Source organism: Kogia breviceps, chromosome 19 (assembly GCF_026419965.1).
Source record: "Kogia breviceps isolate mKogBre1 chromosome 19, mKogBre1 haplotype 1, whole genome shotgun sequence".
Lineage (NCBI taxonomy): Eukaryota > Metazoa > Chordata > Mammalia > Artiodactyla > Physeteridae > Kogia > Kogia breviceps.
In genome coordinates this window covers 35994601-36022407 of record NC_081328.1, presented here as the reverse complement: position 1 = coordinate 36022407, position 27807 = coordinate 35994601, and the positions used below count along the sequence as shown (strand labels likewise).

The window sequence follows — 27807 nt, the reverse complement described above, 5'->3', positions numbered from 1 at the left end:
GCTCTAGGCGCTGGGGCTTCAGTAGTTGTGGCTCACGGGCTCTAGAGTGCAGGCTTTTAGTAGTTGTGGTGCACGGGCTTAGTTGCTCCGTGGTATGTGGGATCTTCCGGGACCATGGTTCGAACCTGTGTCCCCTGTGTTAGCAGGCACATTCTTAACTACTGTGCCACCAGGGAAGTCCCTATACTTGTATTCTTTTTTTTTTTTTTTTTTTTTTTGCGGTATGCGGGCCTCTCACTGTTGTGGCCTCTCCCATTGCGGAGCACAGGCTCCGGACGCGCAGGCCTAGCGGCCATGGCTCACGGGCTTAGTTGCTCCACGGCATGTGGGATCTTCCCGGACCAGGGCACGAACCCGTGTCTCCTGCATCTGCAGGCGGATTCTCAACCACTGCGCCACCAGGGAAGCCCTATACTTGTATTCTTCACTGCCACACCTAGGCAGTAAAAGAATTAAGAAGCCACTTTCACTTAAGACTATCTTTTTTTTTTTTTTTTTGCGGTACGCGGGCCTCTCACCGTTGTAGCCTCTCCCGTTGCGGAGCACACGCTCCGGATGCGCAGGCTCAGCGGCCATGGCTCACAAGTCTAGCCGCTCAGCGGCATGTGGGATCTTCCCGGACCGGTGCACAAACCCGTGTTCCCTGCATCGGCAGGCGGACTCTCAACCACTGTACCACCAGGGAAGCCCTATCCTTTTTTAAAAAAATTAATTAAATGATTAATTAATTTGGTTGTACCAGGTTTTAGCTGTGGCAGGCAGGCTCCTTAGTTGCAGCACTTGGGCACCTTAGTTGTGGCATGCATGTGGGATCTAATTCCCTGACCAGGAATTGAACCCAGGGCCCCTGCATTGGGAGCACGGAGTCTTATCTACCGCACCACCAGGGAAGTCCCACTTAAGACTATCCTTGATGAAGCAGTACAAATTATTAATTTTATGAAATCTCTCTCCTAGAGTATGTGTCTTTTTAATGTTCTATATGATGAAATGTGACATGTACATAAAGCACTTCTGCGAATTACTGAAGTATACAGTCGTGCAATTGTCTGAGATGTGTGAATTGAACTAGCTGCTTTTTTTCATAGAATACCATTTTTGGGGAAAGAATGACAAAAACTATGGTTATTTGACTTGGGTATTTGAATGAAATGAAACTACCACTTTAAGGAAAAGAAAGTATTTCTGCCAATGATAAAATTTGAGCTTTCAAGCAAAAATTATAATTTTGGAATATGTGCTGAAGGGGAGCAGAATATGCCACCCCTAAATATGGTACTTTGGCATGTGGATTATTTCGAGCTGAAGGCAGTAACACCCAGCAGACTTAGGAAAAACTTTTGCCTGTCCCTAACTACCTAATAGAATTTAGGTACAGGGTCTGTATCAGAACAAGAGCTACGACCAGAGATAACTTTTTTATCTGAAAGACTTACCAGCATGGTTGGGCAAACCTCTAATTACCAAACATCTGCTCTTCTTCTAGTCCTGTGAATTGCCCTCCCCATTTTGAAGCCCCAGGCCCCTATCCCAGTCTTCAGCTGAGGATGGCATATAAGTCTCAATTGCCTAACTTGCCCTTGGGTCTCATTTTTTTTTTTTTTTGTGGTACACGGGCCTCTCACTGCTGTGGCCTCTCCCTTTGCGGAGCACAGGCTCCGGACGCGCAGGCCCAGCGTCCATGGCTCACGGGCCCAGCCGCTCCGCGGCATGTGGGATCTTCCCGGACCGGGGCACGATCCCGTATCCCCTGCATCGGCAGGCGGATTCTCAACCACTGCGCCACCAGGGAAGCCCAGGGTCTCATTTTTATGGAGCTCCCCTAAGTACGAAATTGTATTTTCTCCTGTTAATTTATCTTACTTCAATTTAATTAGCGGACCAGCTAAAAAACCTAGAAAAGAAGGGAAAACTTTTCTGATCCTACAGGAAAATGTGGTATCCACCAGTGAGTTTGACGGCTTCACAAGAGGGATAAGATCAGTGATGATTTTAATAAATGTGATTTTAAAAACACTGAATAGGGACTTCCCTGGTGGTCCAGTGGCTAAGACTCCATGCTCCCAATGCAGGGGGCCCGGGCTCGATCACTGGTCAGGAAAATAGATCCCGCATGCCGCAACTAAAGATCCTCCAAGCGGCAACGGAAGATCCCCCATGCCACAACTAAGACCCGACGCAGCCAAATAAATAAATAAATATTTTTTAAAAAAAGAATCTACCATTTTTTGAGTTTTGCTAGTATCAAATAAGAGTATCCAGAGGCCCTGCTTGGGTCAGCACTGAGCTGCTTTAAAGCGGCTCAAGCAGCTCTCGCAGCTCTGGCCATCAAAACGCACTTTAAAAAAAATTAAAAAATAAAAAATAAAACAAAACGCACTTTTGCCCGGCCATAGCATATTGCTCTGTCTCTGCTGATGGTCGAGAATTAAGCACTCCCCCGTGTCACGATGGAAGAAGCGAGGAAGACCGCTGTCCAGATGCAAAGCCCTATCAAGACTGAATGGAATTCCTGCTGTGTCCTTTTCACCTATTTCGAAGGGGACATTAGCAGCTAGCAGCATAGTGGACAAACGCCTCCAGAGCTCTGGGCAATGTCAAGAGCCCACAGGGACTGAGCCCTTCCAGCCAGAGTGGAGATGCGATCCTTAGGAATGTTAAGGAAATCTATTTCCCCCTTGATGGTGGACCTGCCAGTACCAGCCTTGCAGTTGAAAAAAGCCAGCCTCCAGAGAGAAGAAAAGATCTGTTCTTTTACTGAAAACTTCAGTGTGAGGAAGGGAATTCTTTTTCCCAAACCTGCTTATGGTTTTCTACTGTGAATCTATACGGTCTAGAGACATCTCTTTCTGCCACGAAAGAGCGCTGAGTCCAGAGCAAGTTTCTGTTCTCCCTGAAATTCTATACTTCTCTTCCTTGGCACCTATGCCCCGCAGCAGAGTTTGTTTGTTTGTTTTTTAATAAATTTTTAAATTAATTAATTAATTAATTTTTATTATTTCTTTTGGCTGCATTGGGTCTTCGTTGCTGCGCGGGGCTTTCTCTAGTTGTGGCGAGTGGGGGCTACTCTTCGTTGCGGTGCGCGGGCTTCTCATTGTGGTGGCTTCTCTTGTTGCGGAGCATGGACTCTAGGTGTGTGGGCTTCAGTAGTGTGGCACTTGGGCTCCATAGTCGTGGCTCGCAGGCTCTAGAGAGCAGGCTCAGTAGTTGTGGCACATGGGCTTAGTTGCTCCGTGGCATGTGGGATCCTCCCAGACCAGGGCTCAAACCCGTGTCCCCTGCATTGGCAGGCGGATTCTTAACCACTGCGCCACCAGGGATGTCCCTGGTTTTTTTTGTAAACTTGTTAAGTGAATCCTGAGAATATGAGATGGTTAAAAGAGCTGCTCAGTGGTGGGGAGCATAGAGGCTCACACCCCCTGCACCGACTGCCCTCCTACTTAGAAATCAGCCACCATCAGTGGGGTCTTCCACATCAAGACTGACCTTGTGGTACCCAATGGGGTTGTCCCCCTCTTCCAACTGAATAGAGATTCCAGGAACAGCCTGATGCTTTCTAGCCCTAAGCAGACAATGGCTAACTTCCCTCTTGCCTCTAACAAAAAGCAAAATGGAAATGCGGTGGGCAAGAGCCACTGAGAGTGGCTGGAGGCTAGATTCTCCCTGCAATCTCCAAGTCTGGAAGAATGCTGAAAAGGTCTCTGGCTGGCCCTAATGAATGAGATGCTTTCACTCGGAAAATTTGATCCCTCAATTCCAAAAAAGTGATTCCCAATGAAATGGCTGAGCAATCTGAGAAGTAACTTCTTGAAAGTTACTAAACAAACTGCCCCATCCCAAGCAGGGCCTAGAGTAAGTTCTGTATCGAGAACACTTCTTAGATTAGTTCCATGACTTCCTGGCTCCCCTCCCTCTGAGGAGGAGGACACTGGCACCCCACACCTCACAGGTGCTCGTGCTCACCTGACGGCCTTCTGCAGGGGCCCACCTGACTGCCATCACCACGGAACCTTTCCTGTAGTTCTTCTACTGTTAGTAGCATCTGGGAAATAGTAACTTTCTTTTCCGCACAGAACCGTTGGGGCCACCTGTGTGGATACCCACGGCATCTCACACGAATTGGAGGTGAAAGGCATGGCTGGCTCCAAGACTTGGCAGCAGGACCTTCCCTCAGATCGTTCCAGATAAAATGACAAATTTCTCCAAACTCCTTCATCTCTCCAATCTGGTAGACAGCCTGGTGTCCAGTGTGAGCTTGGTACTTACCCCTGGCAACCCGGAGGCCCCTGCCGTCAACGGTCCCCATGCACACCCCACTTGCTCCCATGTAACAGCTCAGAGGGCAACTAATAATATGACATTTTTGGATTAAAAAAGAAGAGTATCCACAATTATCAGAGAAGGCAAAAAATACTTCTCCCTTTTCCGGCTATGTATCTGTGCGAGACCAGATTTTCTGCATTTCCTAGTCCAAAACAACAGCATAACAGAGCGAATGGGGAAGCAAATATGAGAATCCAGCTATCTTCTATTAAACCAAACATAAGAGATTTGAAAAATTGTAATATAATGCCACTCTACTCAATTTTTTTTGGAAAGTATAGTTATATTTCATAAAACATATTATGTTCACATGTAATGGTTAATTATTAGTTTTAGGATAATTAATAAATGTTTTTTAATTTCTCAATTTAAATTTCTAATCCGGTGAACATCCCACATAAACAAAAGCTCTTTGGTGTCCTTAATCATTTGTAAGAATGTAAAAGGATCCTGAGACCAACACGTTTGAGAAAAGCTGCTTTGTGGTACTTGCACCTTACCTTATGAGCTAGCTCCACCTTATAGAAGAAGAAATTAAGACATAAAGATTCAAGACCAGTTTAAGGCCACATGGTCAGTGTAGTGCTGCGTATTGTACCCCGGTCTTCTAACTCCAGAGCTTGTATTTGTGACTGTAACTTTTTCCTTGAAATTACCTTTGCTAAAATTATCTTTAAGCAGATAGTTAAAAGACATTTCAACAACATTAAATAAAAGTCTTCATCATAGTCAACAGATATTTCTTTCATATTAAGTAGCTGCACGATCCTTCCTTAGGCTTGTATCGCAAGTGAAACTGGTGATTGCTGGACCGTCCTCAGTTCGGTTTTTGTTCGGACAATCTGGTTTTCGAATCTGAGCTAGCGTCCCCTTGATAACTCCGCCGGGGAACTGGAAGCTACGGGTTCCAGTTCCCCGGGGACTCTCTCCAGACTTCTCGAGGCTTCCACGCTCAGAGCCCTCCCACGCTCAGCACCATCTCTGCCCTCAGACCCACTTTAGTACCTCTAGGGACGCTTCCTGGCCGCTGATTGGCTGGGCCTGACAACAATGGGAGGGACGCGGCTCCGGATTGGATGTCAGAGCCCCTTCTCCTCCTTCGCCCGCGTCCACCGAGCAGCGTCCCAAGTGAGAGCGGGATCGGGACTCCAACCAGAGCCTGGGCGGGGTCGAGCGCTCCGCCCCGGGAGCGGGGCTGCCACTAAGAGCCCAGGCCTGCGGGGGCCGGGCGTCCTGGGCATCCGGGATTGGCGTGCTGGCAACCTTCTCCCGTCGTGCACCGGGGCGCCGGCCGCTCACCCGGAAGGAGAAGCCTAGAGTCTTACTGTATGGTGGGGCACTGGAGGTGTCGCTGTGTGGAGTGGGCGCTGCTCTCAGGTGAGGGGGCGTGGGCGGAGCCGCGGGGAGTGGGTGCTGCTCTCAGGTGAGGGGACGTGGGCTCTACGCTTAAGCTGCGGGCTTGAGCGTCAGCAGTGGCGCTTAGGGTGGCGACCTCTCTGCCCATCCTAGGGAACGAGCAGTCTCACCTCCTGGGATGAAGGCGGGTGCTTACTTGGGATCCAAGGAAGGAAACCCGGCTTTTCCATTTATTTTTAAAGTATAAAGTATCTTTCCTTCCCACTCCCCAAGCTTAGTAGGCAAAGGGGAATAAGGACCACGTGGCCTCTTTGCTCCTAGTTCGTTAGGAATACGGGGTGTGTGTGTGTGTGGGTGTGTGTGTGGCCGGAGTGAAAGAGTTTGGCTACATTTACCCAAACACTAGGACTAGGAGTAATGGCAGGTTTTTTACGGGGACACAGAAGGCTCTTGTGCTAGATTGTGGTTGCCTTTGTTACTTAACCTGCAAGTGGAAAGACTGGCAAGTTACATATGAACTAAAGAATGGAGCAAAGAATAGCTGAGAATAGGCAGAGTTTGGTCAGACAGGGGAGCTACTTCTACCACCTGTGGGTGTTTCGGAAGGAGAGCTTTTTGAGTTGCCATCTGGCACCAAAGGGCTGAAGAATGAGTAAGAAAGGATGGGAGTCTCGGTGGCTCAATATAAAAGTTATCACCTGTCACCTGATTTGTTTTTTTAACATGTCTCGGGCTTCCCTGGTGGCGCAGTGGTTGAGAATCCGCCTGCCGATGCAGGAGACACGGGTTCGTGCCCTGGTCCGGGAAGATCCCACATGCCGCGGAGCAACTAAGCCCGTGAGCCATGGCCGCTAGGCCTGCGTGTCCGGAGCCTGTGCTCCGCAACGGGAGAGGCCACAACAGTGAGAGGCCCGCATACCGCAAAAAACAAACACAAACAAACAAACAAAAAACAAAAAAAACATGTCTCTTTAAGTAGTTTAAATGGGAGTGAGAATGGTGGAGCTGAAGCCTTGAACGGCTGCCTTGAATTGTTTAGACATAGGAAAGCTTTACAAGGAATCTACTTTGTAAACAGCAAACAGCTGGATTTTACCCGGAGATACTGGTGCTGGTACAGGTGGAAAAAGTAAAGGAAACTTCAGATGGGATTGAAAGGGCCCAGGAAATGTAGCTAGCGCCGAGTGAGTTGCATAAGTAGCTGAGAGGATCACTGACTCTATCCTTAGTTGGATGACACATGATGCATCTCCCACATCATACTGCTAAAATTAAGAACTTCCTCCTTCCCCTCCAAGGGCAGAAATGAGCTTCATTTCCTCCTGAGGAGTGGCACCTACAGGGAGGAAGCTGATGGAGAATAGTAGTTGCTAGAAATTATTACTTGAAGTATAGGTTTTTGTGTTTGTTCCATTGTTTTTGTTTGTTTGTTTGTTTGTTTTTGTGGTACGCGGGCCTCTCACTGTTGTGGCCTCTCCCGTTGCGGAGCACAGGCTCCGGACGCGCAGGCTCAGCGGCCATGGCTCACAAGTCTAGCCGCTCCGCGGCATGTGGGATCTTCCCAGACCGGTGCACGAACCTGTGTCCCCTGCATCGACAGGCGGACTCTCAACCACTGCGCCACCAGGGAAGCCCTTGTTCCATTGTTTTTAAGGAAAGTTACAATCGAAACTTTTTTAGTTCCGTTTAAACTTAGTTTTAAGTATATAGCATCTTGGGGGGGGTCCTAGGATTTTTTTAAAGCCAGTTTATAGCTATTTGTTTCTAAGTGGTATGAGCCCCAAAGAAAAGGAGAGGAGCTTGCTCTCGGAGGCTTAGGCAAACTCTTCTTGAGCCTGAGAATGATGACCATTGGGTTACTAAATTATGGTTCTGAATTTGGCAAACCTTTCAAGGCACTGGAGATGTGTGAGCTCTACTGAGTGTGTGGATTTCCTTATCATCTCTCCTATCCTTACTTTTGTGTAAAGACACTTCAGTGTACTTAACTCTTCTCCTGTGCTGGCAATTTACCAAATGCCTGAAAAGAAGAGAAAAAAATTTTTGTTTAAATCTTAGGAGGTTACTTGTTCACAGTGAGTTGGCCTGCTCTTTTTGATCATAGCCATTTGCTTACATCCAGGATGTTATACATCATTTGTTAACGGAATTGGGATTTGCGCCTTTCAGTTCAGGACCCCTTTGCAGTGGTGACTGCATCAGCTGAAAAATCAGAATGTCAGCAAGAATACTGTTGAAGATGGCATTGCAATCACAAAATTTCCAGTTTGCTTGACTGTGTAGCCCAATTTTGTCTTATATCATGCAGCTTCATCTCTGCGTTCAGTGTCTGTGTGTGAAGAGACCTTCTGGTATACTGAAAAAGATTGGAAAAGCTGTGTGCTCTGCTAATTTTATGGTGTAAATGAGTTCCCCTTCTCTTGAAATGTTAGCCGTGTTAGCACAACATAAAGTAGAAGGAAACTCATTACACACTCATCTAATGGTAAGGCAGAATAAGAGAAAGTGTTTAAAATTAATGGTGGGACTGTAAAAATGAGTGGGTGTGTAAATGGGCATGGGGAGAGGAGAGGGAGAGCTCAGAGATAGTCTTGTTTTCCCAGGAGCCAGCCTGGATCATTTGTTGGCAGTACATATTGGTTGAAGTCAGTTTTCATTTCAAGGTAAATTGGAAAGGGAAATTAAACCTTATTGTTCCACTCTTAAGAGAGGAGAATGGGGTGGAGGCGGCAGCCACTGTGGATGCTGTTGGAGTGGTTCTAGGAGTAAAAAGATCAGTGACATCATGGTGATGAAGGTGACATCATGGGCCCCTTTGGACTTGAGTAACCCTGTGCTGCAGCCTTCATGGTCCCCTTGTTGGAATGGGCGATGTCACTGCACATGTAAACTGCCACACTGGGGGTAATCAGTGGCTTAGGCTTTAATGAATCTTTGCAAAGGAGCGGAAAACATCCTGAGTCGACCTGTGCATCTGTGGGGTGCTTGGGCAGTGGTATAAACAGCATGTCGAGAGAGGAAATGATCAGAACCATTGGCTTGGGTTCTGGAGATGGGATTAGATAAGGAAAGGTCACAACTGGGCAACCCACTCAGGTGCCCCCGGAGCTCTCCAACTCTGAGATCTGCCTCTGGGGCGGTGACTGTGCTTAGCAAGACAAAGAGAGACTTAGGAGCAAAGGCGTTTGTGGGGTTTTGGTTGTCTCTAAACAGCCGGGAGGGGGCAATGTTAGGCTCACTTAGAGAGCTGTGCTGTGTGTGCCCACGGGCACTGCTGTGCCTGCAGTTCTCAGGCAGAAAGGTTTTATGACTCAGCCTGCCTGTTCTGGCTGCCTGAGGCGACAGTGTGTAGACCTGAACATGTTTTGGCTAGAGGTGGCCTGGTTCAGGGTCCCCGCCATGGTCTGAGAAGGGAGGCAAATCCCCCAGGGCTTTTAGCTTGGCACCTAGCTCATGTGGGAGAATTTTTTTGCTTCCTCTTAAGTTTTACACAAGAACAAAAAGGTTGCCTGGATTTCCCCAGGGGGGTGTCGATTAAAAATTTTCAGGGTTTTGCCGTGGCCGAGAGAGAAGAGTAGATGCATACTAACAGTGATTGATCCTGTGTCTTCTGTCCCTCATCAGATGTTTTCTTCCAATGGGCTTTTGGTGTAGAATGTTGGAGAACCAAGAGCAGGAGGTAAGCTTATGGTCTCCGGGGAACAGGTGGGTAAATGTTTGAGGGGATTTGGGAGATTCAGATATTGCTTGGTGGTGTTCTTCTGACACTAATACCTTGGTGGTTCTGATGAGCTCAAGGTCAAGCTGGGAGAGGGAAATCAGTAGTAAAGACATTACTGGGAAATTAGGTTCCATTTTCACTAACTTTTCCATTCGTTGGAATGTACTAGAATGTAAGCTTCATAAGGGCAAGGATTTTTGTCTCTTGTTCGTGCTCTACCCCATTGCCTTAGCACAGCGCATGCCACATACAGGGTGGTCAATAAATATTTGCAGAATTGAATGAATAAATGAACAAATGAATGAAAGTTGGTGTTGAGTGGAAAAATCTGGCAACCTGTGTATCGAGGCCGCCTTACTGTGTGGCTGTGCTGAAGCTGAAAGAGCATTTCTTCCCTCCAGGAGGTGATCACTGTGCGTGTTCAGGACCCCCGCGTGCAGAATGAGGGCTCCTGGAATTCTTATGTGGATTATAAGATATTCCTTCATGTAAGTACATCCAATTTTGATATTGGGGTCAGCACCCTCCAGGGCTGAGGGCCAGTCTTGAGGCAGAATCTGTTTATGGATGTTTTGACAGAAGTAAAGGAGGGAGGAGAGGAGAGAGAGCCTGGGGTTTGCCTGAGAGTTGTTTTCAGGCTGCCTGGTGGCATCTTCCTCTGCTTGGAGCCCTTGATCAGGACTGTGGCCTGGTGGCTTGGGTCCTTAGTGAGAGTGACAATGGGGAATTCATGTGAACTTGGGCCTTTTCCACTAAAGCCTTTTCATGTGCTGCCTCCTGTAGACCAACAGCAAGGCTTTTACTGCTAAGACATCCTGTGTGCGTCGCCGCTACCGAGAGTTTGTGTGGCTGAGAAAGCAGCTACAGAGAAACGCTGGCTTAGTGTGAGTTTGCCCTTGTTTTCTTCTTGGGTCTGAGACTGGCTTTTTAGGTGCTTACTTGGCAACTGGAATTTACAATGAAAAAAGCTTGGCAACTTGCCAGGTACTAAGGACATTGAGAAATGTATTCTTAAATTATGTTTTCAAGTCAGTGAAAAAAGTAAGACAGTGTTCTTATTTCTAATATTTTGACCTAACAAAGCCAAATAAATCTAAAAAATATTTTTCTTTTTTAACATGCATAGGGCTAAATAGTCTAGGGCTAAAGAAAGGTACTGCTGGCTTTTTAAGTGTGCTTCACTGGTTATGAGAAGCTTTTTAGCATCTGGAATAATTTGACAGGTGGTGTTCCCGTCCATCTGATATATAAAAATTGTGGTTTTTTTTTTTCTTTTTTGTGTAGAGACCTCTATCCAGAGTTATAACAGACGGAGAGCCTTAGGAAAAGCAGTAGTGTTCACTCCTCACCTGCATACTTCAAATAAGTCCTAAAACTTGAGACAGTTTAGGACAGTGATTCCACTACAGTGTGGTCACTGAATGCTCTGGTGACCCTGTTGATGACGTAGCCAGTTAGTTAACATGTGGGACTGATGAGGCCATTGTCATGGGTCAGCCCCTAATAAGCCAGTTGGAACGTCCTCTGAACAGACCCTGAATCATCTAGTCTGGCCTGCCATTTTTGAAGCATGTGCCATGCTTCACAGGAGAGGCTAGGGAGGCTTGAAGAGTTTGTGGATGATTTGCTGCAACTCGACTACTTTTAGAAAATTCCAAGCATGTGACCTTCAGGGCTGGAGAAGGTAGTCTTAATTTACACAGAAGGACCCAGCATTCTCTGAGTCTCTGTGTCCAAGTTTCTTCCTTTTTCAGTAATAGTTGATGGTGAGAATGGGTTTTGTAAATAGTGTAATCTAGCAGCATGGAGTTTTTAAGTCATAGACTTGGTACAAATACCAACTCTGCTGCTTACTTACTAGCTGTGTGACACTGGGAAATTTACTTTACTTCTCTGTTTCTATTTCCTTACCACTAAAATGGGGACACTAATATCTTTCTCATGGGGTTTTGGGGAGTATTAAACGAAGTAAGGTTAAATTAAAACATTTACAGTGCCTGACACACGCATGCACTCAAGTCGGTGTTAGTCTCCTTCCCTTGCCACCTTATTAAATGCTGTTTGTATTGATTTGTGCCTCTTTTTAGGGGATTTCCTTGATCAGGGACTGGAATGACTGTCTTGGATGTTACTTATCTTGGGCTTGTTACATTATGTGATCCCACAGGCCTGTACCTGAACTTCCTGGGAAGTCAACCTTCTTTGGCGGCTCAGATGAATTCATTGAGAAGCGACGACAAGGTCTGCAGCACTTTCTTGAAAAGTGAGTGGACTTGGCAGGCTAGCACTTGCCTCCTGGGGAGGGGCCGGGGGGGGTGACGTGTGTGTGCCGGGTAGGATGGCCCCTGTGAACATACAGGCACATTTGTGTCAGATGCCTTTCTTGCACCCTTGTGCCTTCAGTGCTCACTCAAGCCACAAGGCCTTCAGACGATGGGGCTGGGGAGAGCCACTGCTCGGGGTGATGCTCTGTGTTGCCCTACCTGTGTTTGCCCCAGGGTCCTGCAGAGTGTGGTCCTCCTGTCAGACAGCCAGTTACACCTCTTCCTGCAAAGCCAGCTCTCGGTGCCTGAGATAGAAGCCTGTGTCCAGGGCCGAAGCCCCATGTCCGTTTCCGATGCCATTCTTCGCTATGCTATGTCAAACTGTGGCTGGGCCCAGGAAGAAAGGCGGGGCTCCTCTCACCTGGCTAAAGGAGACCAGACTAAGAGGTAACTGAAGTGCTCTATTTTGAGACACCAGTGGCTAGGATTATTATAACCTGGGCCAGTGAGGTGTCCGTTGGTAGAGAAAGCAGTAAGGTCACAGTGTCGGTGGCCTTTCAGAAGGGCCTCGGCCTCCTTGTGCATGGTTCTTTCATTCCATGCACAAAGGTCTTGTGTCTTTACTAACTCATCCCTGGGGAGCGTGCTCTCCTATTGGAACCTGAGGAGAAAGAAGAGAAGGCTTTCTTATTTGTTTTGTTCTTTATCCTCTCCCACAACCCCCGTTTTCTTTTACTTTTTTTAAAAAACTAAAGTGCATTGTTATTTTTAAATTAATTAATTAATTATTTAAATAGCGTTAGATCTCTCTCTTTTTAAAATTTATTACATTTATTTATTTTTGGCTGCGTTGGGTCTTTGTTGCTGTGCGTGGGCTTTCTCTAGTTGCGGCGAGCGGGGGCTACTCTTTGTTGCGGTGCGCTGGCTTCTCATTGCGGTGGCTTCTCTTGTTGTGGAACATGGGCTCTAGGTGCGCGGGCTTCAGTAGTTGTGGCATGCGGGCTCAGTAGTTGTGGCTTGTGGGCTGTAGAGCCAGGCTCAGTGGTTGTGGCACACGGGCTTGGTTGCTCCACGGCATGTGGGATCTTCCCGGACCAGGGCTCAAACCCGTGTCCCCTGCCTTGGCAGGTGGATTTTTAATCACTGCGCGACGAGGGAAGTCCCCCATTGTCTTTCTTTCTTTCTTTTTTTAAAAATTAATTTATTTTTATTATTTATTTTTTATCTTTGGCTGCGTTGGGTCTTCATTGCTGTGCACAGGCTTTCTCTAGTTGCGGCGAGCGGGGGCTACTCTTCGTTGCGGTGCGCGGGCTTCTCATTGCGGGGGCTTCTCTTGTTGCAGAGCACGTGCTCTAGGGGTGCAGGCTTCAATAGTTGTGGCACACGGGCTCAGTAGTTGTGGCTTGCGGGCTGTAGAGCGCAGGCTCAGTAGCTGTGGCACACGGGCTTAGTTGCTCCACGGCATGTGGGATCTTCCCAGACCAGGGCTTGAACCCATGTCCCCTGCATTGGCAGGCGGATTCTTAACCACTGGACCACCAGGGAAGTTCCCCCCATTTTTTTTTTCCCCCCATTTTTTAAAAATAACAACTTTATTGAGATATATTTACATACATACATATATTTACATAAACTACTGTACAATTTAGTAGTTTTAGTTTATTCACGAAGTTGTGCAGCCATCTGTCACCACAGTCAATTCTAGAATGTTTTCATCACCCCCAAAGAAACCTTGTGCCCATTAGCTGTGACTCCCCATTTTCCCCAACCCCCAGCCCTTGGCAACCACTGTCTACTTTACGTGTCTATGGATTTGCATATTCTAGACATTTCACAGAAACGGAGTCAGTCATACAGTATGTGGTCTTTGTGACTGACATCTTTCATTTAGTACATTTTCACGGTGTGTCCGTGTTGTAGTGTGTATCAGCACTTAATTCCTTTCTACGACTGAATAATATTTCTTTGTATGGATAGACATCCTGTTGTTGTCCATTCATTTTTGTTTACCTGTTCATGCCCTTCGTTTCCCTTTCCCTCTCTTTTCCAGTTGCTGCTTTCTCCCAAGATCGGGCAGGAGGAGCTCTCTCTCACCGCCTCCCGGGGAAGAAAAGGACAGTTTCGAGGTGTGGGCTCCTGTTGTTGACTCTGAGGCTCCTTCCTTGGAGAGCCCCCCTCTCCCACCTCCCTCCTTTCCGTCATGCTGTGGTTTTGCAAGACCTGACGAGGGAATCTCTGCTCCTCAGCCTGTGAGGAGGGCCATGGGAGGGGACTGTGCAGTGCGTTTGGATCCTGGTCAGTTGGAAACAGTTTTGGAAAAGTGAGCTCTGCTTGGAGCTCTGGGTTCTGCTCTGAGGCAGATGAAGGAGATGTGGGCCGGGAGACTTGCTCTGGTGGGGCTGGGCCCAGGCCAGTGGTGGGAAGGCTGGGCTGCTTCGTGTCTTACCATGGCCTCTGCTCACGTTGGTTGCGTGGAGGTCGGTGACAACTTGTCAAGCTTCTTCCATAGAAACAGACACTGTGCGGATGTTTATAAGTTTATAAGTTAAGCACAAGGGGTTGTTGGTTCTGAACCAAACCCCATGTTTACTCTCCTGGGAGCTGAATTTCTTTAGATGTTTATTAACAGGCCTAGGAGCACTGTCTCAGGTGACTGGTTTTGGAGACCTGTAGGTGGCAGATTTTAAGCTGCCATATCGAATATTGTTCAACAGAAATGCTTGTGTTATTGTATTCCCACTGGCTCTATTTTTGCTGCATCCCCTGGAGCATTTGGTTTCTGGGAGGCTGGCGTCTTGCCTACCTCCTTGCATGGACAGGGGGGGTCAATATTCTCCCACCTCCTTGCTTTTCCTCCACTAATACCACTGAATGGAACGGTGCTGTGACCCTGTCCCTGGGGTTTCCTGTACATCCCAGGACCTTGGCCTGGCTGTATGGGGCCAAGACCCATGAAATAGCTCATGGCCATCCACGAAAGAGAAGGGTTTGGTCACAGCCTTAGGAAAGGGACTGGTTCAGGGGCTTTGTTTTGGAAAGGATGCCCTGGGCTGTCACCGTCTCTCTGGTTATAAAGCGGAGACACGTCTGTCTTCTCTGCAGGGTAAGCATGGGCTCCTTTCTCTTTTTTGAATCCTTTTCTTCTCTCTTAGTAACAGCTCCCTGCCCCCAGGCTTCAGCCACCGCGTGTCCCTCTGCTATGTTGCCGTATGTTCAATCCAGTGGGGTGTAGGGGCTTTGTTTCTGCCTGGAGAGAGGGCTCTGGGGATGGAGATGAGGAACAACACGCCTTCCTTCAGACAATGAGGCATTCTGCACTCCTGCTGCCATAATTCTCTCCTCTGAGAGCCAGAGCTGGTAGGAGATGAGTGCCGCTGGCATTCTGCCCTGCCGTGCCCTTGGGTTTGTGTGTGTGGTTCTTCCCCTTCTCGCCCACTCCTCCCTCCTCTGGCCATCACACCCTGTCCCTGGACTCTTTTACTACCAGCCTATGCTGTGGGACTGTCATGGCATTTAGTTCAGAGTTGAGGGGTTTTGGCCTGAAATAAAATTCAAGTGTTTAAGACTGTTGTTGCAATTGGTGTCTAACAAGCTGTAGCAGTGGAGGAGGGAGTGAGGGCTGGCAGTAGTTACTTTCATAAATCATGAATTTATCAGCGTGGAAATAATGGTTCAGAACCGTGCATGGCAGCTCTCCTGTATTGTGTTTGCAGCTCAAGTTCACCACTGGAGGAAGAATTGCCTTCCAAAGAGTCAGGATCCAGCTCCTCTCACAGTTATGGGCACGAACCTTGTTAGGTATAATTAACCTGATGCTGCTTCCGTCCTCGCAGCCTGTCTGAGGTGCCAGGTGCTGAAAGAGAAATAAAGTTTGTCAACAGGCAGATGCAGAGCCCTTGCTGGGACTCATTTCTCTTTCCTGCCTGCCTCCCCTGGGTCTCTCCTTTATATGATGCAGCAGAGCAAGGCGAGGATAGAAAACCTACAGAGGCAAATCCAAAATGTCAAAAGAAGTTCATTTAAAAGGGGAAAAAACTCCATACACAAACCTCACAAAAACCCGACAGATGCTAAGCTAATGGCATCCACTCTGCCGATTGGTGGGGATGACTCATGAATATTAATGAGTCCAATGCTCCAAATGGTGCAGCTGTGAACCCAGCTGTGCTTGAAGCTCTCTGATTTCAAAACTTGCAGACAGGAGCCGGAGGTGGTCTGTGTCAATTCCCTACTCAGCCAAAAAACAGCAAGCTGGGTTGGCCTTCTTCTGTTCACTCCTTTTCTTCCTGGAGTTGGTGCTCAGCAGCTAATTCTGCCAGCAGGGTAGGCTGCTGGGACAGCAGGAGCGGCTCAAAGACACGGATGCAATTTTTCTGACTCTTGGCTTTTTTAATGATCCATTATCAGCAGTGCATACAACAGCACCTCAGTTAACCTAAGGCCAGGCACCATCCCTGCACTGTCTTGTGCAGAGTTGAGTGTAGACCATGGAAGGAGATGTCCTGAGAGGGGAAGAGTTTTTCTAGTAACATGGGCCTGGAATTACCAGAAAAACAGCAAAGATGGATTTTCCTCTTCATCTAGGCAGTGCCATCTGCCTTTCTCCCATTTTGCTCTGTCCCTGTGTGTACTAGGGCTGCCACCCATGACCTCTGTAGGGAAGATGGGGAGCTACTGGGGGGAGTGGCCTGCTGAGCTGTTTTGTAGAATGGAAGTAGTTTTGGTTAGAATTTGGGTTTGAAGTAGGTTCTATGCCTGACTTATAGTTACATAATTTTTTTTTTTTTTTTTTTTTTTTTTTTTTTTTTGGCTGTGCTGTGCGTCATGTGGGATCTTAGTTCTCTGACCAGGGATTGAACCTGTGCCCCTTGCAGTGGAAGCACAGAGTCCTAACCACTGGACTGCCAGGGAATTCCCTAGTCACCTTTCTCTGATAGCTAGTTCCATGGTCCAAGTCTAGTCATCTCCTGTTACCAAGGACAAGTGATCCCAATCTCATGGGTTTCTTTCTGTTTGGTGGAAGTGTGTGTGTGTGTGTGTGTGTGTGTGTAGGAGGAGATGGGTTTTCTTGTGTGAACATAATAAGTTTCATATGCATCTTTTTTTTTTTTTTTTTAAATAAATTTATTTATTTATTTTTGGCTGCGTTGGGTCTTCATTGCTGTGTGCAGACTCCTCATTGTGGTGGCTTCTTTTGTTACAGAGCACGGGCTTCAGTAGTTGGGACTCACAGGCTCTAGAGCACGGGCTCAGTAGTTGTGGCTCACCGGCTTTGTTGCTCCACGGCATGTGGGATCTTCCCGGACCAGGGCTCAAACCTGTGTCCCCTGCATCAGCAGGTGGATTCTTAACCACTGTGCCACCAGGGAAGCCCCATATGCATTGTTTTATTTGACCACAGTGCCCAGTGAGGAGGGCAGGGCAAGTATGACACTCATTTTCTAGCTGAGGAAACTGAGCTGAGCATGGTTTTTAAAAAGCATGTTTTTAGATGGTGGTAGAATATATTCATGTAAGAGGTACTTTCCAAGCTCTGTAAAACAAGGTGTTTTTTTCCCCAAAAAAACTTAAAAAAAAAAAAGCTAGAATAAACCCACCACTATTCAAGGAGGAAAAAAAAAAAAAATCCCCCTGCAGAGCTTTTCAGAGTTCTTTTCAGACATCAGAGCTCCTCCACAGTCCGAGGTGTTCTAACTGCTAAGGCCTTAGAGCCACACCAAGTCCCAGGCACCTTGTAGCCTCTCTGGTGTCTTTGCTTCGGAGGTGATCGTGACTTTAACAGTCTGATTGGACATTAAATTAGCTCCACGTTTGTGAATTTGTTTACATGCCTCAGCTCTTGCTGAATATTTCTTAACACTCCAGGGTTGGGGAGGGCAGTAAGCCGGGAGGATGTGAGGTTGGAGGTAGAAATGGAAATGGACCAGCTCCTGGCCTGCCTCACAGAGGTCGCAGGAGCGTTCAGTCGGGGGCTGGAGTGGCTTCTGCGTATTTATGTGCAAGCAGCCCGCTGAGGCACAGCTAAAGCCAAGCAGATAACGACCACAGCACGAGGTCCTGCCGCCCTCAGTTGCGCCTGGGCAGTGATCCCAAGCCACCTCCCTGGGCGGTCCTCTGCCAGCAGGGACTCAGCTCTGCAGGGAGAACGTAACTTGGCTCAAGGTAACCTTTCTTTGAACTGTGGATGAGTGTCCCTCTTCCTGTTCTCTTTACCAGTATACCTTCTTTCCTGACGGTTTCCTCAGTCTGCTTTGGAACCCCCCCACCCCCCCGCCCCGCTCCTGTCTCTCATCTGCTCCCTGCCCCAGCTCTTCTCTCTAAGGAACTGTTTTGGGCACTGCTACAAAGACCAGGTATGTGTTTGGCTTACCAGCAGGGCAGCAGGAGCCAGTCCTAGCATCTTCTAGAGAAATAACTTATTGGGGAAAACCAGTTCCACCTTAGTAATGGCTCGATTTGGAGCTGGAAAGCTGGAACCTCAAATCTCAAGAGAAATAAACACGGACCATATATGTTCAAAAGGATAAAAAGTGCTACATTTTTAGGAGACAGAGTGCTCCTGTCTCAGTGAGCAGAGTCAATAATTTACTTCCCTTCCATTCAGGGGCGACCCGGTCCACTTCTACAAGCAAAAGAGGAAAACAAGGGTACTGACACAGCAGTGAAAGAGGCATGAATGATAAGTAGGATGAGATGGTGTAGCTACAGTGTGAGGACGAAGGGACTACCTGAAAATCTTCAAGGGTTTTTCCACAGAAGGGCAGGGACATGAGGTGCTTCTGTAATCTTTGGATTATGGGAAGCCACCAGCCAAAATTTCTTATTATCTGTGGCTGTCAAGTCCCTCCTTCCTGTTTTCAGGCAAGCACTTTTTCCTTCAAACCATCCTTTCAAAGGGGCCAGCTAGTTAGATCCTTTGTAAGTGCTCTAGCTCTGTGTGTGTCCTTTCCCCTGGTGGCCTTGTTGGTGTGGGAAGCCAGGCCCACCAGCAGCCTGACCCGAAGCCCTCTAGCAGAAGGCCCAGGATAGTGAGAGCCTGTGGTGGTTCGTTGGAGGCAATGCAACCTGCCTGCTATAAGCTACAAGACTTAGATATATTCTACCAATTAGGGCACATCTGTTAGCAGTGCTGAAAGGCCGGCACTGTCTCTTTAAGAGCCATCCCACTCCTCTCCTTGAGTGATGAGGGCTGGGGGCACAAGGGAGTCAGATGCTGATTAAACAGTCCTACTGCCGAGCTCTGTTAGAAAATTACTGTAATTATGATCTAGTCCCAGCAGAGGGATGAGTTCCAATCCTGCTAATAACCCTTCCAGGTGCCTCAGATTCAGGGCCCATGGGAGGCAGCATGGATAGGCTCTGGCTGGCAGCAGGGCCAGCGAAGGCCCTCCTGTCCGGCCTCTGCAGGCAAAGACAACAAAGGCGCTGGACCCCTCATCCTCTCTTGGCAGTGGGTTTTGGTTGTGTTTTGTTTTATTTTTTTGATTCTTCACAGAGCTCCTGGGAGTCATTTTGTATGAGAACTTTCCCCTAAACTAACACGAAGGACCAGGAAAATCACAGCCGCGAGATGACTGTCCTGACTCCCCACTTCTGCCCCGATCTGCAGCTTGCTGGCACCGCACGGGTCCCGCACAAAGCGCAGGGAACCAGCGCGGGCCCTCGCACCGCAACTGCTTCTACACTGTTTCTATGAACCTGGGTTTCTTGCTCCAAAGTAGTACACAGTGTTAAACTCAGTCCTGATCAAGACTTTCAGGGCTCCCCTTTTAGATGTCTTACAGAAACAGGAAAAAGGGTAGTTACCACAGGGACTCGCTGTGATACAGTACTCTAAATCAGCAAGCACTGGTTTATTCATTTGAAAACATTGTTGTAGTGCAAATCTGCAGCAATGCAGGCGAGCAAATCTCAGATTCCTGTGGAGCATGGGGGCTGGCTTGCTGGTTCTTAAACCCTGAGGAATTCATGACATTTATACTCTGTCTTCCCAACTTCATAAGCCTCTCTCTGTCACTGTAATCCAGTAGCTAAAGCCCAGACTTCTAGAAGGCAGGGCAGTTTCTCTGTACTTGGCCCTAAGCACACCCAAATGCCCTGAGACAATGGTTCTTCACCAGGGGTGGTTTTGTTCCCAGTGCACATTCGACAATGTCTAGAGACATTTTTGGTTGTCAGAATGGGTGGGGGGTTTGAGGGGAGTAGTACTGGCATCTAGTGGGTAGAGGCCAGATTCTGCTGAACATCCTACAGTGCCGCAAGAACATAAAACTACCTGGCCCCAAATGTCAATAGTGCCAGGTTGAGAAGCCCTGTACTGATAGAATGAGGCAGTAAGCTCTAACTCCCCCCTCCCCCCCAAACCTCCAATGCACTGCTTTGGTCGCAAATCTCCAGATGGCAGGTGCTTTCCTAGAGGTGGAATATATTAATGACAGGCTTAGCAAGGTGCCCACCGTGGGAGGCATCCCGTAAATGTAGGTGGGGTGCACGTGCCACCTTGGTGATTCAGGGCCGAGCAATGCCAGTGCCTGACTGTAGTTGAAAGGGAGGTTTTGTATCCTGTTTTCTGTTCCGTGATCGCATGTGGGGCATAAACGGTGCCCAGCAGCTCACCATCAGGCTAAGTGTCTACAGTGAACCCAGATGCCTTCTTTGAGGACCAGTACTAGAAGCATCTTGGAGCTGGCTCCCATAGCAGGAGGCAGGGAAGTGGCCTACTGTTTGCCCAGTGCCACAGAAATGCTTCCCTCAGTGGTACTCTGCCAGGTGGCGGGTGGTGATGGGCCCCATGAGGGAACTGAACACACACAGCTGCTGATGACCAGCCAGCGCTCAAGCAGCTTGATGCCAGAGACACCAGGTCTCTTGGAACAGCCTGGGCATCAGGAAAAGAAAGCCTAGTTGGCAGGGTTTGCCTAGGAGCCAGGCCTGCAGGGGAGAGGACTTCATTAGAAGGGATGTTGCCAAGCAGCCAGGAGAAGCAGGCTGTCTCTATCTACTGCCCACTCTCCTGGTGACTAGGCAGCCCATTTTGCCTTATTTTTAGGGTGACCACTCATCCTGGTTTACACCTATGGTCATGGCATCCTTATTAATAATGCCCCCTTTCATTCTCAAAAGTGTCTCCGTTTGGAAAACAGACGACATAGTTGCCTATTAATTATATTTTAGTTTCCTCTAGTAGGGCGGGGGTATCATATTTAGAAAAGATATTGGTGCAAAATAGGCTGCGTCTTAAAATATATCATTAATTGAATCTCAAGAGTTGCAAAAGGGTGGTCATCAATTCATACTAACTGAAAAGAAAAAAGAAGAAAAAACCAGAAGAAAAACATATTTTCTGAACAGGTTTTGATAGGAAAATAGGGAGAAGAATTCAAATCCCTTGAGGAAGAAAAATCTCTTTAGTTTTATGTTTCAGGCTCCCTACCAGATCTGTATAAATTCTAATGGGAAATGAAATAGCTGGGCAGGAGGGAGGGGGAAGCAAGGGACTGTGGTAATCCACAAACTAGAAAATTAGTTTGAGTCACTGGGCTGTGTAGCAGGGATAATCCTCTATGTAGACGGCTGCTTTTTCTAAAGTCAGCTCCACAGATTTTGCTGGTGCTCTGGGAATTAGCAAATCAGTGTCACTCAAGATTTATCCTTCCAGAGTCACTCCTGGTGGAGAGACCTGCAGGGAGAGCTTCCTTTTGGCCAAAGTTTAAAGCACCTCTGTCCCTGATATTCAAGAGTTTTGTTCTCAAGATGAGAAGGAACAGAAGAAAAAAAAAAAAAAAGAAGGAGGAACATACAAACATACGTTGGATTCTTTTTTTCCTTTCTTGCTTCTCTTCAATTCCCTCTTTCTCAGACTGATTTATAAAGGCAGGACTGCCCCCCCTCCCCAGCCCCCCCACAACACAGACACATGCTTTATGACACCACTGCTTTATTGTGATGTAAGTGACATGTGAAATGTGGATTTTGGAAATATGTCACTGGAGGTGTCTCACTGCAACAGAACTCAAGTGATTCAATAAGCAGAGAAGCAGCCTGAGATTTTCAAAAGTCCCTCATTTCATTTCCTCTTCAACAGCAGATTTTGTGTGATTTTGTTCAAGTCACCACCTTTCAGATCCTCAGTTTTGCCACTTGCAAAGACTAACTGATTACAAATAAGGTGGTACAACTGAGCAAGCTAAAGTGCTAAAAAAGTTAAGGATTACGTGATATCTAGGCTATCACTTACATATTATGTTTAGATAAAGTATCTAACAGGAGGAAGGACATTTAGCTGTCCCCTCTTTAAATAGAATCAAAATGTCTGGGTTTAGGGATTGAGACTTAATAGGAATTCTCTTCTCTTTCCCATTGTTATTCATCAGAGGGAAAATATGTCATTGGTTTTGAAATAAATACAGATTTCTAAGAGATATAACAGACCATTGTGTGGGAAAATTTAATACTGAGGTAATTGTAAAACAATGTCTATGCTATTTTGCTATATGGATGACAGAGGAAACACACTGGAAAAATGTATTTTTAATGAAATGTAGCTGAAAGATTGCTTTCAGAGCATTTAGTATTCTCAGATTATCAGCTTGGATGAGGCAGGCCAAACTGTACCCACCTCAGGTCAGGTTATCCAGTGGAAGTCAGTAAATTCTGTGTAAATTACTATATATCTGTGAAGGGCAGATATGCATTTGCTTCTTAAAACATAGGACTTTAGCTTTCTTATTTTCTCTCCTTTACATAGTATCAAGGAAGGAAAAGGGCCTCCCACCTCTTACCCTCTCCAGTTTCATGTGCTAGAGCAATTAGTGGCTGTTAAGAAGCCATCCTACATATAATGCCGTTAGTTAAGTGGTCTAATGCCCCAGTTATCCAGTTAGTCACAGGCAGTAAGGTGGGGATTTGGTTAGTGGAGTCAGAGAAGCAGTAATCTGATTAGCCAGTTGCTTTCTGAGGCTGTTGGCTAAGATGGTGGCTGTGGAATTGAGCAGGTCTGCTGGGTGAGGTTTAGCTTCAGGCAGACTGTAGGAATCCACTACTTCCCAGAGTTCTCCTTTAGAACTTTCCCCTAACAGAGAATGCCCTTTGTCTGTAGATAGTCTCGAACTTGTACTATCTTCTAGCATGTTATAAGGTCAGAAATAGCCAGATGGCTATGGACCAGATTCCCAATTAGTCCGTTTGTTTATATCTTTTAGGGCCAATCTACTTTTTACTCTAAGTTTTACAGCTAGAATATGAGTGTGGTGCAGCAGACTGAGGTGCCAAAAGACCTTTGCAGTTTGGCAAGTGGTTGGTTTCCTCAGGTCTGGAGGTATAGAAAGGACTATTGCACTAAAGGTTTTTTTTTTTTTTTCTTCGGTACGCGGGCCTCTCACTGCTGTGGCCTCTTCCATTGCGGAGCACAGGCTCCGGACGTGCAGGCCCAGCGGCCGTGGCTCACGGGCCCAGCTGCTCCGCGGCATGTGGGATCCTCCCGGACCGGGGCACGAACCCTTGTCCCCTGCATCGTCAGGCGGACTCTCAACCACTGCACCACCAGGGAAGCCCGGGGGTTTTGTTTTAAATACCGGAAGCCAATGGCCATGGCACTGAGAGAGTGTTGAACTGTGCAGAGTGGAGAAGTACCTGACCTTGCTCCTTTTTCATTCCCCTTCTGACCCGGCCCCAGATACCCCCTCTTCCTCTTCTGGTTTCCCCTTTTCTGGCGTCTTAGTCATGGAGCGGTGGCACAATGGTATTCTCTCCTGTTAGCCACCCAGCCTTCCAGACTTGGGTCCCTGAGGGTTCTCTAGGGAGGGAGCAGTTGGGCACAGAGGGGTTTCTGTTTGCTCCTTCCATTAACCACTTTAACAATGCCCATTGTCTTTACCTGTAGGCTGGGATTGGTGCAAAGGTTCCTAAAACGGAAGGCAATTGGTTCCCTTTGGTTCATCTGCTCATCTGCTGCCACCTAGTGGTTGCTTCTCCTTTGGCACCCTGTGTAAAGTGGAGGGGACGTTATGGACAGTTCTGTAGTGCCTTTTATCTCCTTTTTTCCCCCTCCCAGACTTAAATTGTCCCCTTTTGTTACTTCTTTATCCATCACATATAACAAAGCTTTCTTTTGTTTTACTCCTGGGTCAGAAAAATTTGGAAATGAATAGCTGGCATAGGATCTTCTGAGAAACTTGGAATCCACTGACAACATCCCTGTTTGCTCCGTTTCTCTCTTTGGTGACATGAAATGGTGTCTTACTACAGGGCTATGATATGGTTGTTTAGAGGTGAGGAAGGCTACTGCCAAGCCAGGACAGCTCTGAATAGAATAGGCAGCTTTGAAGATAAAATTTCTATAGCTGCTCAGTTGCCCATCTCTCAAAATTTCTTGTGTAGAAAATCAGGCAATAATAATAACTAAACCTTACTGAGCAGTTACTTACTATGTGCCAGGTGGTGTTCCAGGTATGTTACACGTTAACTCCTTTCATCTCCTAATGACCTGGTGAGATGGAGTATATACCCCGTCTAAGGTGAGGAAATTGTGGCGTAAAAGGTCAAGTAACTTGCTCTTAGAGAACACATGTAGTATACAGGGAACTGGGACTTATTTCCAGGTCGTCTGGTTCTAAAGTTTATGTTTTTTTTTTTTTTCTGGGCTGCGCCTTGTGGCTTGGGGAATCTTAGTTCGGTGACCAGGGATTAAACCCACCCCAACAGTGAAAGCCTGAGTCCTTACCACTGGACCACCAGCGAATTCCCTCAAAGTTTACGTTCTTTTTTTCTTTTTTCTTTTATATATATATATATTTTTTTGTGGTACATGGGCCTCTCACTGTTGTGGCCTCTCCCGTTGTGGAGCACAGGCTCCGGACGCACGGGCTCAGCGGCCATGGCTCACGGGCCCAGCCGCTCTGCGGTATGTGGGATCTTCCTGGACCGGGGCACGAACCCGTGTCCCCTGCATCGGCAGGCGGATTCTCAACCACTGCGCCACCAGGGAAGCCCCCTTTTTTCTTTTTTAAAGATTTTTTTTGGGGGGAGTGTGGACCATTTTCAAAGTCTGTATTGAATTTTTTACAATATTGCTTCTGTTTTATGTTTTTTTGGTTTTTTGGCTGCGAGGCATGTGGGATCTCAGCTCCTTGACCAGGGATGGAACCCGCACTCTCTGCATTGGAAGGCGAAGTCTCAACCACTGGACCGACCGCCAGGGAAATCCCAAAGTTTATGTTCTTAACCATTATGTTTTGCTGCCTCTTGAAGGCACAGATAACCCAAGTGCTAGGCACAGGCAACAGGGAAAGGAAACAGGGTGGTATAGACACAAGCCTCCCCACAGCCCTCCCTCAGCCTTCAGGGACACAGTGGGGTTGTTAACTGAGGCCCAAAAAGGAACTCTCCCATGTGCTGACTCCAAGGACTTGCTTCTAACCCTGTCTCATTTCAGACAGAGTGAACACAAAAGAAAAAATAACAAGTAGGCAGTGAAAGGAAGTCTGAGAAGCCGACCAGAAACCAGGCAAGCCTGGGTTCCAGAGACAGTCCTGCCCTGAAAGACAATTGCAAGCCCTCTTCTTTGTCTGGGCTTTTGTTTTCTTTCAGGCTCTCCCTTCCCACTTTGTGGTTTTTGTTTGTTTGTTTGTTTTTGTTTGCTTTTGGCTTCGAGGCATGTGGGATCTTAGTTTCCTGACCAAGGGATTGAACCCATGTCCCTTGCATTGGGAGCGTGGAGTCTTAACTGATGGACCGCCAGGGAAGTCCTCCCTTCCCACTTTGTTTGGAGGTGATAAGAATGCCCAGAGCCAGCATTTTGATACCAGTACAAAAAGGAACACAACACCATCACACAGGGCAAGGAACCAAATCTGAGGTTTATTCGTGCTTTTCAAACCAGCCAAAGCAACCAGCAACTTCTTCCTCCAAAGGTTTCTCTCTCTCTCACCTTCTCTGTGACAAGCTGGTGGAAAAGGCAGAAGTGGGTATGTGGAGATGTTTAGAGATGGGCTCATCTATGAGGAGGCAGGTTTAGTAACAGGTCTGCTGAAGATGCCTCTTCTCACTTGTCTCATTGGTGGTGTACAGTTACTACACGGTGGGTGTCAGAGACTTGGGTCTCTTCTGTACAGGGAAGAGCCCATGATGTTGGTGGGCTGGATGGGATAAGGGAGTGGGAGCTCTTGATCATCAGTTTCTTCATAAAGGCAGGGTGGAGAGAAGGATATGTGTCCTAAAGGAGGAAAAATACATACATTTGCTTTTATGATTCAAAATATAGAAGATATAAAAGGGCATAGAGTAAAAAGTGTCTCCCTCCTACCCTGTGTCACAGTCATGCAGTTTCTCTGTCGTTGGAGGCAACCAGTGTTATCCTCTTTTTTCTCCTTCCAGCGGTAACTCATACATATATAAGCAATTGGAGACTCCCTCTTTACACAAATGGAGTGAATCAGACCTACCCTTCGCTGCTTTTTTTTTAAAAACTTACCAACATATCTCATAATATATTCCATGTGTGCAGAGCACTTCCTTTTTTTTTTACCATAGCATAGTATTCAATTCCCTGAATTACTGCAGTTACTTGGCAAGGTCTCCATTGAACATACATTTAGGTCATTTCCAGTGGTTTGCTATTACAAACAACCTTGTTTGTATATCATTTTGCACGTGTACAAGTGTAGCTGTAGGATAAACTCCTAGATGTGGGATTGTTGGGTCAAAGAGAATGAGGAGATAAACAAGTTTGTCATGAAATAAATAACAGAGTGAAACAGGGTGAATTTATTTAGATTTGACAAAAAAATTCCAAGCCTTCTGCATTCATGGCCTGGAAATGGAGTCCTCATTCGGAAAATCATAAAGTCAAACCTTGAGCGAGAGGCCCGAGCTGGTGCTTCATGACTGTACAGGGGCATCAGAGAGTAAGATCTCTCCTTATGTATTTTCCTAAATGAACCACTCAACCACTGCTGCACACTAGAGTGGGCCCTGGTCTGAAAGATTCCAAGGCCAGTTTGTATCACTGTCACACATAATATCCTTCATCCCATCAATAAAGGCTGCTTCCATTTCAGGCCAGAAGATGGAGCTAGTGATATCATGCTAGCCTTGGTGTCCTCCATCACCATCCTAATTCTAATTCTAATCCTATTGTTACCCCACCCAAAGCAAACACTCACTCCACTGTTTTAAAGTATGATGTGGTTCTTGCTGATAAAATGCAATCCATATTCTTTGTTACCTAAAAATTAATTTGATTATGTTCCATAGGAATCCTCATACTGGATTCCTAATCTTGGCCGATCATATTGCAATACATGGGCATTTTGGGGAAATTGTGCTCTGGATTTGAGAGCTGTGCATAAAGAAACTGAGACCCATCCTTGTGGCACAAATTCCTTATTCTCCAATATTCATTCTCCCTTTTAAATTTATTAGTTCCACCCCCCCGCCCCAGCCCGACCCTGCCCCACTCCACTTTTTTTTTTTTTTTGTGGTACACGGGCCTCTCACTGCTGTGGCCTCTCCCGTTGCGGAGCACAGGCTCCGGACGCGCAGGCGCAGCGGCCATGGCTCACGGGCCCAGCCGCTCCGCGGCACGTGGGATCCTCCCCGACCGGGGCACGAACCCGCGTCCCCCGCATCGGCAGGCGGACTCTCAACCACTGCGCCACCAGGGAAGCCCCCCACTCCACTTTTAAGCTGGACACAGATTCTACCTAGAAGAAAGCTTTCTTTGCAGCTTGGTGTCTCTGTATGTCCAAGTTCTGGCCAATGGGATGTAAGCAGAAGTGGTGTGTGCAACATCTGTGAAATGTCCTTAAAAGGAGAGGGTGTGCCCTTCTCCTGTCATTTTATCTTTCCTGCTGGGTAGGATACAGACATGATAGCTTGAACTGGAGCATCCATCTTGGGCCATGAGGTAACCTGGGGAATGCTGACCACACACAATGGGGCAAAAAGAGAAGATACCTGGAACCTAGATACCTTGGATTACTTACCTCCAGATTTTTACAGGAGAGAAAAATAAATTTCTGTGTTAATTAAATCACTGTTATTTTGAGTTTTCTGTCACATGTAGTTGAATCTAATCCTGATTGACACAGTCCCCCAATTTAGGAAAAACAATTACAGCCTTGTCTTCTTTCAATGGTAAATTAC

At 47.0% G+C, this 27807-nt stretch overlaps 2 protein-coding genes across 4 annotated transcripts in view; one reads left to right on the top strand and one right to left on the bottom strand.

Annotated features, from left to right (window-relative positions):
* Positions 1 to 5483: 5483 nt before the first annotated feature.
* SNX11 (sorting nexin 11) lies at positions 5484 to 15227 on the top strand. Of its 3 annotated transcripts, XM_059047115.2 has the most exons (8): positions 5484 to 5700; positions 8283 to 8342; positions 9304 to 9358; positions 9802 to 9888; positions 10184 to 10284; positions 11568 to 11663; positions 11899 to 12111; positions 13715 to 15227. In XM_059047115.2, exons 3-8 carry the CDS (start codon positions 9317 to 9319, stop codon positions 13986 to 13988), a joined length of 813 nt encoding a protein of 270 aa, XP_058903098.1. In that variant the 5' UTR covers positions 5484 to 5700; positions 8283 to 8342; positions 9304 to 9316; the 3' UTR covers positions 13989 to 15227. The 3 variants fall into 3 exon arrangements, with proteins under 3 accessions (XP_058903098.1, XP_058903097.1, XP_066877114.1); XM_059047114.2 differs by lacking the exon at positions 8283 to 8342; XM_067021013.1 differs by lacking the exons at positions 5484 to 5700; positions 8283 to 8342 and adding an exon at positions 5732 to 5746.
* Positions 15228 to 25502: 10275 nt separating this feature from the next.
* The window catches only part of SKAP1 (src kinase associated phosphoprotein 1), a 267412-nt gene continuing 265107 nt past the window's right edge, over positions 25503 to 27807 (bottom strand). The window contains exon 13 of the mRNA XM_067022143.1: positions 25503 to 25876. The gene's annotated coding sequence lies outside the window, so the exon portion shown is untranslated. The remainder of the gene's footprint in view (positions 25877 to 27807) is intronic.